General features: G+C 52.1%; 1 protein-coding gene across 2 annotated transcripts; it reads left to right on the forward strand.

The window, feature by feature from the left end:
- The first annotated feature begins 1,364 nt into the window (after nt 1-1,364).
- On the forward strand, nt 1,365-7,443 carry NFKBID (NFKB inhibitor delta). Of its 2 annotated transcripts, none has more exons than XM_049621975.1 (10): nt 1,365-1,714; nt 2,169-2,386; nt 2,622-2,812; nt 2,895-3,000; nt 3,098-3,244; nt 3,360-3,411; nt 3,495-3,643; nt 5,512-5,628; nt 5,977-6,141; nt 6,774-7,443. In XM_049621975.1, exons 1-10 carry the CDS (start codon nt 1,591-1,593, stop codon nt 6,825-6,827), a joined length of 1,323 nt encoding a protein of 440 aa, XP_049477932.1. In that variant the 5' UTR covers nt 1,365-1,590; the 3' UTR covers nt 6,828-7,443. The 2 variants fall into 2 exon arrangements, with proteins under 2 accessions (XP_049477932.1, XP_049477933.1); XM_049621976.1 differs by lacking the exon at nt 2,169-2,386 and having other exon boundaries at nt 1,371-1,457; nt 1,654-1,714.
- The last annotated feature ends 4,138 nt before the right edge of the window (nt 7,444-11,581 follow it).

The following is an 11,581-nucleotide window of genomic DNA, read 5'->3' on the forward strand; positions in this document are numbered from 1 at the left end:
TGGGAGTCCGGCTCTTGAGGATGCCAGAGAGGGAGCTGGGAGGATCAGGTCTGGGTGCTGAGAGTGAGGTGTTTGGAGGGGCCAGGAGGCCCGGGCATCTGGGTGGTGATGGAGGAGCGGCTGGGGTTCTGGACTCTTGGGTCCTGGGCGGTAGGGGATTGGAGATTCGGAATCCCGGGTCCCGGAGGTGAAGGGGCTGGAGGCCCGACCCCTGGGTCCTGTGGGAGGACGGGGCTGGGAAGGAGTGTAGAAAGGGGCTAGGTTGAGTCCTGGGGGAGGGGGCGTGGTTGTTTAAAAATCGGCCACGGGTCCGCGGGGGTAAGATCCGGCGCCTGGCCGCAGGGGTCCACGCAGGCCTTGACCCTACCCCCCACCCCGGGAATTCCCGAGTCTCCACCAGCCCTGGGTCCCTGGGCTGCTCGGGAATTCCCCACGTGCGGGGATTCCACGCGCTCCACGCTTGGCCAAGCGCCCCGCCTCTCAGCGGGACACCTGCTGCGCGCGGCCAGGCGTGGAAGGGGTGGTTGGAAGATTCCCTTGCGTGAGAGCCGTGACGTCAGCGCGTCGCGGCTGGGCTGTTTCCGAGTCCGCCCTCCCCCGCTTAACCCTTCCTCCTCCGGAATCCGGGCTCTGAAGGGTGAGCGTTGAACGCCCGGACTTCCGGGGTGGTGTGGACCAGGCTTCTGCAAACTGGGACTCCCAGGTGCTAGAGAGGAAGAGGCTGAGGGCCCGGACTCCTGGGTCTTGGGGAAACGGGTGCTAGGCTCTCGGACTCCCGCAAAATGGGGCCTGGACTGTTAGGTCTCAAGGGGGAATGGGGTCTGGACTTCTGGAACCCAGATGAGCTAGGGGCTATTGATTCGTGGTTCCTTGGGGAGAGGGGCTGCGGACTCGGACGCCTGGTTTCCAGAGGAAAGTGTGTCAGCTTCTAGGGCAGAGATGTTGAGAACCTAGTTGTGCAGGCGTCTCAGGGAGTGATTCCCAGCGACCCCCGAGGCCTCGGGAATGGGAGGTCTGGGGGCTGGGATTTTTCACGGAAGTTGGGGGGAGGTGCTGCAGAGGAGCGCCCTCCTCCCCCTTCCTCAGTTTCCACGACGCTGGTGGAAAGTTGGGTCAGAGGGGAAAGTGCGAAGCAAAGGGAAGGAAACGGCGGCGGCGGCGGCGGAGGCGGATGCTGCACCTGAAAGCTAAGATTGGCTTTGGAGTTCGCAGGCGGAGTCAATGTGCCAGTTTTTCCGTGCAGGAGGGCGAGGCAGGGAGCCCAAAACCACTCCCCCGCGTGGTTGGGTGACTTAAAGACCCCTAATTATTTCCCTCCATCTCCTCCCCCCCCCCCCCCCCCCCCCCCCCCCGCAGTGAGCCGGGGTGAACGCAGCCACTGCCCGTCACAAACAGTGAAGAAGCTCCTGGAGGAACAGAGGCGCCGTCAGCAGCAGCCTGATGCTGGTGGGGTACCGGTAAGGCCCATGGAGCCTTGTGAACTACAACTCTCATGAGGCTCTGCCCCATTGGGCAAGGACTTGATGGCCTGCTGGGCCCTCAGAACAGATGGGAGGCTAGTCCTGACTTAGATACGCTGTGGGTGGGGGAATGGATGCTGGGGGATCGGTCATAGAAATTCTCCCTTGTTCCTTTTTGTCTCTGCCTCTACAGGGACAGTTTCCACCTCCTCTGGCCCAGTCCCTGACCCCATCTGTGAATGAGAGTGAGGCAGGTAAGTCTGGAAAATCATCTGCTTCCCTCAGCTCACAGCCCCAGCTTTCTTCAGGGACTCAAACGTTCCAAATCTTAGGACTTTTGGGAGCGTAGGAGTCAGACCTTCTCTTGCTGGGACCCAGTGGCAGTTGGATCTCCCAGATTCTTTGGAGCCCTGTAATCTATGTACGTAGCCCTTCCGTGTTGCAGGGGCCCAGGCTCCCAGCCTTCCGTTGCTCCGGGAGTCTAGGCCCTCAGCCCCACAGTGTCCCAGGAGTCCAGGTTTCAGAAGTCCAAGCTTCCAACCCCTCGGCGTCCTGGATTCGGGGTCCCAGCCCTTTGGTGTCCCACACGGACGAGGACTAGCTCCCAGCACCTTGGGAGGTTCCGGGCTCTCACACAGGTCCTCCGGCCTTGATGACTTCCCTGACTCTGGTAACCAGGCCTGCCCCTGCTCCTCCTCTCACACACAGGCCATTCTCGCTTGCCAGTACACCAGGAGACTGTGGGTTCTGGACTTGGCAGCCTGGCCCCCACCACGGGCTTTCCAGACTGGGACCCCAACACGCATGCTGCCTACACAGACAGCCCCTACTCTTACCCTGCTTCTGCTGCTGAAGGTTTCCTGACTCCCGACTTCTACCCACCCTCCGACCCAGGGCGCCAGTGTCCATTTTCTGTGGGGATGGAGGTGAGATACAGAGTGGGAACAGGATACTGAAGGGCCCCTAAAATCCCCAGTTGCCCTCAGGCTGGATTAAGGTCCTGTTCTTCAGATGGGCAACACTGAGGCCCAGAGGTCCAAGGTCACTTGGTACAGATGGGACACCCAGCCACTGTACCTGGCACTCTGTATGTGTATGTATATATGTTAGGAAGAGAGAATGCTCAGCTGATTGGCTCTTCCCACCACATGCACCCTTCAGGACCCCCTGGATACCCGGCTTTGTGCAGAACCTTCCCTGCCACAGGCAGGATCCTGGAGAGGTTCTGGACTCCCCTCAGGACCCCCACAGATGCCTCCCGTGACCACCGGACCATCTCTGGACACAGCCCGTGCTCACATGCTGGCTTTGGGGCCACAACGGCTGCTGGCCCAGGATGAGGAGGGAGACACGTGAGTATGGGGGATCGCAGTCTGCATGCTCCTGGCTTAGCTGGGGTGCTGTGCTCACTGGTGTCCCCCTACCTGTCCTCAGGCTCCTGCACCTGTTTGCGGCTCGTGGCTTGCGCTGGGCAGCATATGCTGCAGCTGAGATGCTCCAAATGTACAGACATCTGGACATTCGTGAGCATAAGGGCAAGGTGAGGGCCAGGGGCCTGGACTCCTGGATTGAAGGCAGAAGGTCTGGGGCCTGGATTTCAGACGGGGGCCCCAGACTGACCTTCTTATGTCTTGCAGACCCCTCTCCTGGTGGCTGCCGCCGCCAACCAGCCCCTGATTGTGGAGGATCTACTGAACCTGGGGGCAGAGCCCAATGCCACCGATCATCGGGGACGTTCTGTCTTGCATGTGGCCGCTACCTATGGGCTCCCGGGAGTCCTCTCGGTATGGCCCGCTGACAAGGGGGGTGGATGGGATGGCCTGGTTGCTCAAATCATGGCTTCCGGGGCTAGGAGGCCCAGGGAGACTCTAATCCAGCACTCTGCCTTCTCCTACTCAGGCTGTGATTAACTCCGGGGTTCAGGTTGACCTAGAAGCCAGAGACTTTGAGGGTAAGTTGGGTGGTGAGCCGGGCAGGTGTGGCAGGTGGGGTGGGTACTTCAGACACAGAGCCCTCACTGTCTCCATTCTGCAGGCCTCACCCCTCTCCACACGGCCATCCTGGCCCTCAATGTTGCTATGCACCCACCTGACCTATGTTCCCGGGTGCTGAGTACCCAGGCCCGAGACAGGCTGGCTTGTGTCCAAATGTTGCTGCACATGGGTGCTGATCACACCAGCCAGGTGAGCTGGGCAGTGGGCCGCCCCTAGGAGGGTGGGTCACCTGGATGGTGTGGGGCGGGTCACCTGGATGTCCAGGGGCTTCAAACAAATGCTGGCTTCGTCTCTTCCCAGCTATGTGAACTTGAGCCTATGACTTCATTTTTCTGTGCCCCTAAGAGTAACATTACTGATCTTAGCTTATATTTATCCAGCACCTACTATTCATCTAGTGCTGCGTTTCATGGATTAGCTAATTGAGTCCACAAACATCCTTTGACGTGTGTGCTATTATCACTTTTTCTGTTTCACTGGTAAGAAAAACTGAGGCACAGTGTCAAAAATCTTACAGCTTGTGAGTATCAGAGAAGGGATTAGAACCCAGGTGGTCTGACGCCAGAATCCACCTCTTCATAAATATATTATTCTCCTTCCTCTGATCGTAGCTTCTTCGCAGGCTGGCTGAGAGAATTAAACATCGACTTATTTAGTTTTGTTTTTTAGTTAAGGAATTTTGAACACAGATAAACTACAGAAAATGGTATAGTGAACTCCCCGTACCCAACATCAATAATCAGCAACTAGTAGCCAGTCCTGCCCCATCCATCCCCTCACTTTCCTGTATTATTTTATTTAGAAAAATTTTTTTGGTGTTTGTTTATTTTGGGAGAGAGAGAGTGAGTAAGAGAGGGGCAGAGAGAGAGAGGGAGAGGGAGAATCCCAAATGGGCTCTGCCATGTCAGCACAGGGCCCGATGTGGGGCTGGATCCCACGAACTGTGAGATCCTGACCTGAGCTGAAATCAAGAGTCGGATGCCTAACCGACTGAGCCACCCATGCATCCCTATGTTATTTTAGAGCAAGCCTGAGCATATTTTTATCCATAAATATTTGTGTCTTTAAAGTTAAGGACTCTTTTAACCTCAGTACGGTTATTCCACCTTAAAAAAATTAATCTCAAAATACCAAATATCCTGGCTGTGTTCAAATTTCTGATTGACCCTAAGGGATATTTATTTTTTTTCGTTACAAAAACTAGGATCCAGATAAAGCCCACATATTGCCATAATAAGACTTTTAAGGTCCCTCTTAATTTAGAGCTTCTCCCTCCGTCTCCTTGTCTTCTCTTCATAATATATTTGGTGAGCCAACTAGGTTATTTTGCCTTGTAGAGACAAACATATATTTTTTTTTAATTTTTAAGGCTTATTTATTTTGAGAGAGAGTGTGTGTGCATGCATGTGCAGGGAAGGGGCAGAGAGAGTGAATGAATCCCAAACAGGCTCCTTGCTGTCAGTGTAGAGCCTGACTCTGGACTTGATCGCATGAACTGTGAGATCAGGACCTGAGGAGAGAGAGGCACCGGATGCTTTACCAACTGAGCCACCCAGGCATTCCTAAACACATAATATTTTTTAATGTCCTTTATCATTACAAACTCTTTAAGGGTACATAATAAGGTTTCACCCTGGAAAATGCATTTATTTGCTCCAAAATATGAAGAGAACAACTCAGTGTAGAAGTGGATATAGGCTTGCTTAGGCCCCTGATTGATGCTGCTCAGGTCCCATCCTTATAGGTAAAGACTGTCCATGTGGGATGCAGGTACATTTTACTGTGCCTCTTAGAATGTGGGGTAGCCAGGCAGCTGCTAGCCCAGAGTCACTTGGGCTGGAAAATTGTCATAATAAATGTATAGTTCTGGGATGCATTCGATGTGAAAGGCACCCCCTTAAACGTGGTACTCTTGTATGGTGCACAACACCTATAAGTGTATAAGGCACCCCTGGGTGCTTGTAAAGGGGAGACAAGGTGTCTAAAGGCTCTTGGTTCCATGGGAGGGACCCTGGGTGTGAGGACTGGCCTGACCTCTGCTGTTCCCTTCTCTGTAGGAAATCAAGAGCAATAAGACGGTTCTGCATCTGGCCGTGCAGGCTGCCAATCCCACCCTGGTTCAGCTGCTGCTGGAGCTGCCACGGGGAGACTTGCGGGCCTTTGTCAACATGAAGGTAGGGGCCTAGGCTGGCATGTGCAGGTTGTGTGAGATATGACAGAGAGGGGCAGTGGGATGTTGGGAGTCCTGTGGGCTATGGCTGTGGAGGGGACAACGTATGGAACATGGGTGGGGACTGTATAGGATGTGGATGTAATTGGGGGAATGCATAGGACATAGAGGGGTGTGTGGAATGTGATTGTAGAGGGGATTCTGGGATGTCACTGGGGGCATGTGGGACATGGATGTGAAGGCGGGAGTGTGGGACTCGGGTGTGGCAGAATGTAGAATATGAAGGGTACCTGTTGAGGGTCTAGGCCAGCTGAGTCTGAATCCTTATCAGTCCTCCCCTCACTGTCTCCAGGCCCATGGGAACACAGCCCTCCACATGGCGGCTGCCCTGCCCCCTGGGCCACCCCAGGAGGCCATCGTGCGGCGCCTGCTGGCAGCTGGGGCAGATCCAACACTGCGAAACTTGGAGAATGAGCAGCCTGTCCACCTGCTGCGGCCCGGGCCGGGCCCCGAAGGGGTGAGCACTGAGCCCACCCTGACTGTAGAGTGGCCTCTGACTTAACAGGGTGAACGCCTGACGCTACTCATTCATGACTTGAGAGGGTGATTTTAATCTCAGAAGGTGACTTTGAGCCCTATCCAACCCTGACTTGAAAATATGATCTCTGACCCCAGTGTTGGATTTCATACCTGGTATTGGTGACTCCTCCTAACCTCTCCTTCAACCTTGACCTCAGAGTATGGCCTCTACTTCTACCCCTGAATCATGACTTCGGGGTGTGACCTTTGATTCCCAAGTTTGACCTCCAATGCCCTGCCCCAGCCCTGACGTCAGAGTGGGACTTCTGACCCCTAAATGTGACGTCTGATCCCTTGCCTCTACTCTTTGACTCCCAGTCCTCAATGGTAACCCCAAGGTGGGAACACGCCCCAGCTTTCCTTCCATCCCCAGCTCTGGCTCCTGAACCTTTTCTCAGTGTTTGAACCTTCGTCCCTAACCCTAAGTCTTGACTCTGAACCTCTGACCTGCAAACCCAGTTGATCTTACTCTCCTTCTCCACTTTAACCCCCAACTTCACAGTGTTTGTGTCCCCCACCTCTCCTTCCAACCTCCCTAACTTCTCTTCCTCTGCCTTGTCTTGTCTGCAGCTCCGGCAGCTGTTGAAAAGGAGCCGTGTGGCACCCCCAGGCCTGTCCTCTTAGGACTCAAACCCAGAACCTGGACTGATTTTCCAGTCCCCACCGTCCTGTGGGACAGCCAGCGTATGCTAATGTTGCAAATCCGTGATAATGTATGTGGAATGTCCTGCCATTGGGGTCTTACATTAAAACCCCAAAATGGCTGCGGGGGTGTAAACAATCCCCAATATTTGGGGTGGTGTAGTACCCCTCTCCCACCTACAAGGAGCCCTCTTGATGATTTCTGTGAAATCGAGGCCCCTTGATTGTTTCTGTGAAACACCTGGACCCCTAGCCCTTTCCCCATTGGGATCTTTTGGGGCCCCCGCCCCTACTCAACTGTTCACACCTAGAACCCCAGATGTGATTTCCCGACACAGTACTTGGAGTACCCCCAAAATAGCTCCCAGTGCCACCCAGTAGAGCTCCTAAGATGACCCCCCAAACCTCCCCAGGACCCACACCATTCAGGTCCTTACCTCTGAGACATGGGAAGGACTCTTCTAGATGTGAGTTCCCTAGGTCATATGCTTTCTAATTCAGAACTCCACTGGCTGGACCCCCCTGTCCCCGATCTCCCCATTTCCATTGAATCCCTCCCCGATGTGGAACTCCTTATTAAACTCAATTTGGACTCAACTGTCTTTGTCTTAATCTCTGGAGGCATTGGTGCAGGGGAGTGGCTGTGGTGCTCGGCTGGGTAGGCATGTTTGGATGAAGGTGCCTGGGGGGTGTGTAGCAGACACTGTGGGTGCTGCTGTCACCCTCACGGTATCAACATCCGGTGGTCTGACCTGCTCTGTCCTGGCTGTGAGCACGGCAACCTTAAATGCCAGTGAGTTTATACTGCTTCCCATCTAACAGCCCTCCTTTCAGAAGGAGATGGCACAGAACTACTCCAGGTCCTGGGGCGCCTGGGTGGCTCAGTCTGTTGAGTGTGCGACTCTTGATTTCGGTTCAGGTCATGATGCCAGGGTTGTGGGATTGAGCCCCATGTCGGGCTCCGCCCTGAGTGTGGAGCCTGCTTAAGATTCTTTCTCTCTGTCCCTCTCCCCCATTTGCTCTTTCTCTTTAAAATACACACATACATACATACTCCAGATCCCTCACCTCTCTGTGAGGATAATGTGGAAGTATGTGTTCTGTACAGGCTCTCAGTTTCCCAACAGAATCAAGCTCCAAGCCCCGCACTGGTTCTGGCTTGATAACATACTCTTTCTCGACTGCTTTCCCTTTTGTGTGTCATATCCCACTTCCCCTACCAATAAGTTGTCTTCAAATCCTGCTTCTAGGAGAAACCCTAGAGAGAAGACCTCCATAATGCCCCCTTCTCGTAACTGCCCCAACAGCCTCTGCTCCGGACTTCATCTGAGTCTCATCCCTCAAAGAGCCCCTCCCCCTCTGAAAGCCCTCTGACCCATCATAGCCCCCCACTGCTCAGAGCCTCTCAAGGACAACAAACCAAGCACACTTCAGGGCATGTACTACTGTCTCTACCCTGAAACTTGAGGCTTAGAACAACCATCACTATTTGCTCATGATGCTGCAATCTGGGCTGGGCTCTACTGGACAGTCCTATCCTGCTTTGGTCACTCATGTGGCCACAGTCAGCTAGAGGCCTGATTAGGCTGGCCAACTTCACTCACGTGTCTGATAGCTCAGTTGAGATGGCTGGAACCACTGGGAGTGGGCCGAGCATCTCTTTGTCCGCGTGGTCTCCCCAGGAAGGTGGGCGGATCTCTTCACATGGCGGTTCCAAGAGAACAAGCCCTTGCTTGCATCGTGCTTGCTGACATCACCTTGGTCAAAGTCATTCACGTGGCCAAGCCCAGAGTCTGGGGAGGGGGCACCACACGAGGGCTTGAACACTGGGAGGTGGAGTTTCAGAGGCCACATCACCTCCCTGTACCAGCATGCGTTGCTTTCCTGTGTATGCACGTAGTGGCAGCTGACCCATGAAGAATTCATGGGAATGTTATAGATTCGAACAATTTAACTGGAGTTAATCTTACAGTCATAGCGTGGCTTATTTTAACTTATGTATTTTGGGGTGCCTGGGTGGCTCGGGTAAGCGTCTGACTCTTGCTTTCAGCTCAGGTCGTAATCTCATGGTTTGTGAGTTCAAACCCCACATTGGGCTCCATGCTGACAGTGTGGAGTCTGCTTGGGATTCTCTCTCCCTCTCTCTCTGCCCCTCCCCTGCTCTCTCTCTCTCTCTCTCTCTCTGTCTCTCTCTTAAAAATTAAAAAAACCCCACAAAACTTTAAAAAAAATTTGTGTTTTTTTCCCTTGTGGTATCTAAAGACAATTCTTACCATTGATGGCATCTTAGATTCTATTGACATATAAGATGCATATCCCAGGGCGCTGGAGTGGCTCAGTTAAGGTCTGACTTCAGGTCATGATATCAAGGTTCGTGAGTTTGAGACCCACCTTACCTCTCTGCTCTCAGTGCAGAGCCCGCTTCAAATCTTCTGTTCCCCTCCCTCTCTGCCCCTCCTCAACTCGTTCTTTCTCTCAAAAATATTTTTTAAAAATCTAAAAAGAAGATGTATATCCCAACATGTATCAACACACACATGCACGTGCACACACACACACACACATTAACATGATAAAATTATGTCTCTAAGAAACTGTATTATTAAAAGAAAAATTAACAAATTGTTTTCAATGAGAAAAGAGGGCAGCGTCAAACAAACAATAGCAAAGTTATTCTTCCTGCTGGAATTTCAATAAGTGTTTTAATTTTTTTTTTTTCCAACGTTTTTAATTTATTTTTGGGACAGAGAGAGACAGAGCATGAACGGGGGAGGGGCAGAGAGAGAGGGAGACACAGAATCGGAAACAGGCTCCAGGCTCCGAGCCATCAGCCCAGAGCCTGACGCGGGGCTCAAACTCACGGACCGCGAGATCGTGACCTGGCTGAAGTCGGACGCTTAACCGACTGCGCCACCCAGGCGCCCCATCAATAAGTGTTTTAAAATTACCCTAAGTATTGCCATTAATATGTAAACATTAAGGAATCATACACTGAGCGTAGTGAGCAAAATGGCCTTTCATTTCCTGTTCCATCTGCTTGGAGCTCCTTACCCATTGTTAGCCTGTTGATCACACTTGTCTGTGAAAACACACAAAAGCAACTTTTTCCCCTACCTGTGGTGCTAGTTATAGGTTTCTGCTAGGGTTGTCTCAGTACAACTGAAGCTAAAACCGAAATCAGAATGACGTTGCAAACTGGGTTCTCCAATGAAGCTGTGGCATTGTATCCAACTTGCATCATGTAGGCATCTCCCTCACAATGTCTACTAGGTCTGTATTTAATATACATAACCTGTATTTACATGCATATATTGTAAGAGACATTGTGAGCTCAAAGGCCCTCGGGAAAATTAGAAACAGATGCTCCCAGGCGCCTGGGTGGCTTCGTCGGTTAAGTGTCCAACATGATCTCACGGTTGGTGGGTTCGAGACCCTTGTTGGGCTCTGCACTGGCAGTGTGGAGCCTGCTTAGGATTCTCTCCTTCTCTCTCTCTCTCCCCCTCTCTCTGCCCCTTCCTGACTCATGCTTTCTCTCTCTCTCTCTCTCTCTCTCTCAAAATAAACGTTAAAAAGAAAGAGAGAGAGAAAGAAAGAAAGAGATGCTCCCTCCCTAGGCCATATGTCAGAAAATTGTGTGCTGCCATTAGAACATGGCATATTACTGCCACCTGCTGGGAAGTTGTGGTAAAAATGCAAATCTATAGTGAATGGTATGACTTGGAATTTTGCAGTGTACAACTTGAACAGCCTCGAATTACCAGACAGCTGGTTAGCAAAATGGCCAAGAGTATGGGTGCTGGGGTGAGGTTGCCTGGGTTGAATCTCTAGCTCTGACCATTCCTATATAGTGACCGTGGGCATGTGATATGACTTCTTATATCCATTTCTTAATCTATAAATGGGAATGAATAATCATAATACCTCCTTTATGGGATCGAAGTAATGATTAAGTGTGTCAGTGTATGTAAAAAGCTCTCAGAGCAGGGGTGCCTGGCTGGCTCAGTCGGTAGAGCACACGATTCTTGAGCTCAGAGTAGTTGGCTCAAACCACACATTGGGCATGGGGCCTACTTAAAAAAAAAAAAAGCTCTTGGAGCCGTACTCAGCACAGAGGGAGTGCCATATGAGTATTTGCTGCCACACTGTTTTAAAATTTATTTAACAAATACTTGTGAAGTGGTTGTGAAATGGCAGGCACATTTCTAAGTCTCCACAAATATCAACCCTCTTAATCCCCGTAACAACCCTTTTGGGACAGGTAACAGCATATGTAGAGGGTTAACTCCAATGTCACAAAATGGGGCACATGAGGGTTTAAATTCCAATAGGTGCTTGCAGACATCACATACCCCTCCCTAGGACATAACTGGATTTCCACATATCAGGGGGATTCCTATTGCCTCCCAAAGAAGTGATGAAGGCTTGTGAATGGGAAGAGAGTTTCAAGATCCTCATGCTCTCCTTAGGCTCGAAGGTTGGGGGTGGAGGCTGTGTGTGACTGAGAGTGAGGGTGAACAGAAGGCAGGAGAAACTGCTAGAAACAGCTTCCTCGGAGTCTACCCTGGGGTTCAGCAAATACAGGTCTAGAAGTAACACACCGTTTGGCACCACGGAAAGCTTCTGAGCGGGCAGAGGGAGCCTTCCAAGTCTTTGGGCCCCACCCTTCCTAAAGGCCCCGCCCAGAGTCCAGAGCTATGATTACACACTGATTCCCCCCCAAGAGACGCAGGATGGCC

Source organism: Panthera uncia (genome assembly GCF_023721935.1).
Source record: "Panthera uncia isolate 11264 chromosome E2 unlocalized genomic scaffold, Puncia_PCG_1.0 HiC_scaffold_19, whole genome shotgun sequence".
NCBI lineage: Eukaryota > Metazoa > Chordata > Mammalia > Carnivora > Felidae > Panthera > Panthera uncia.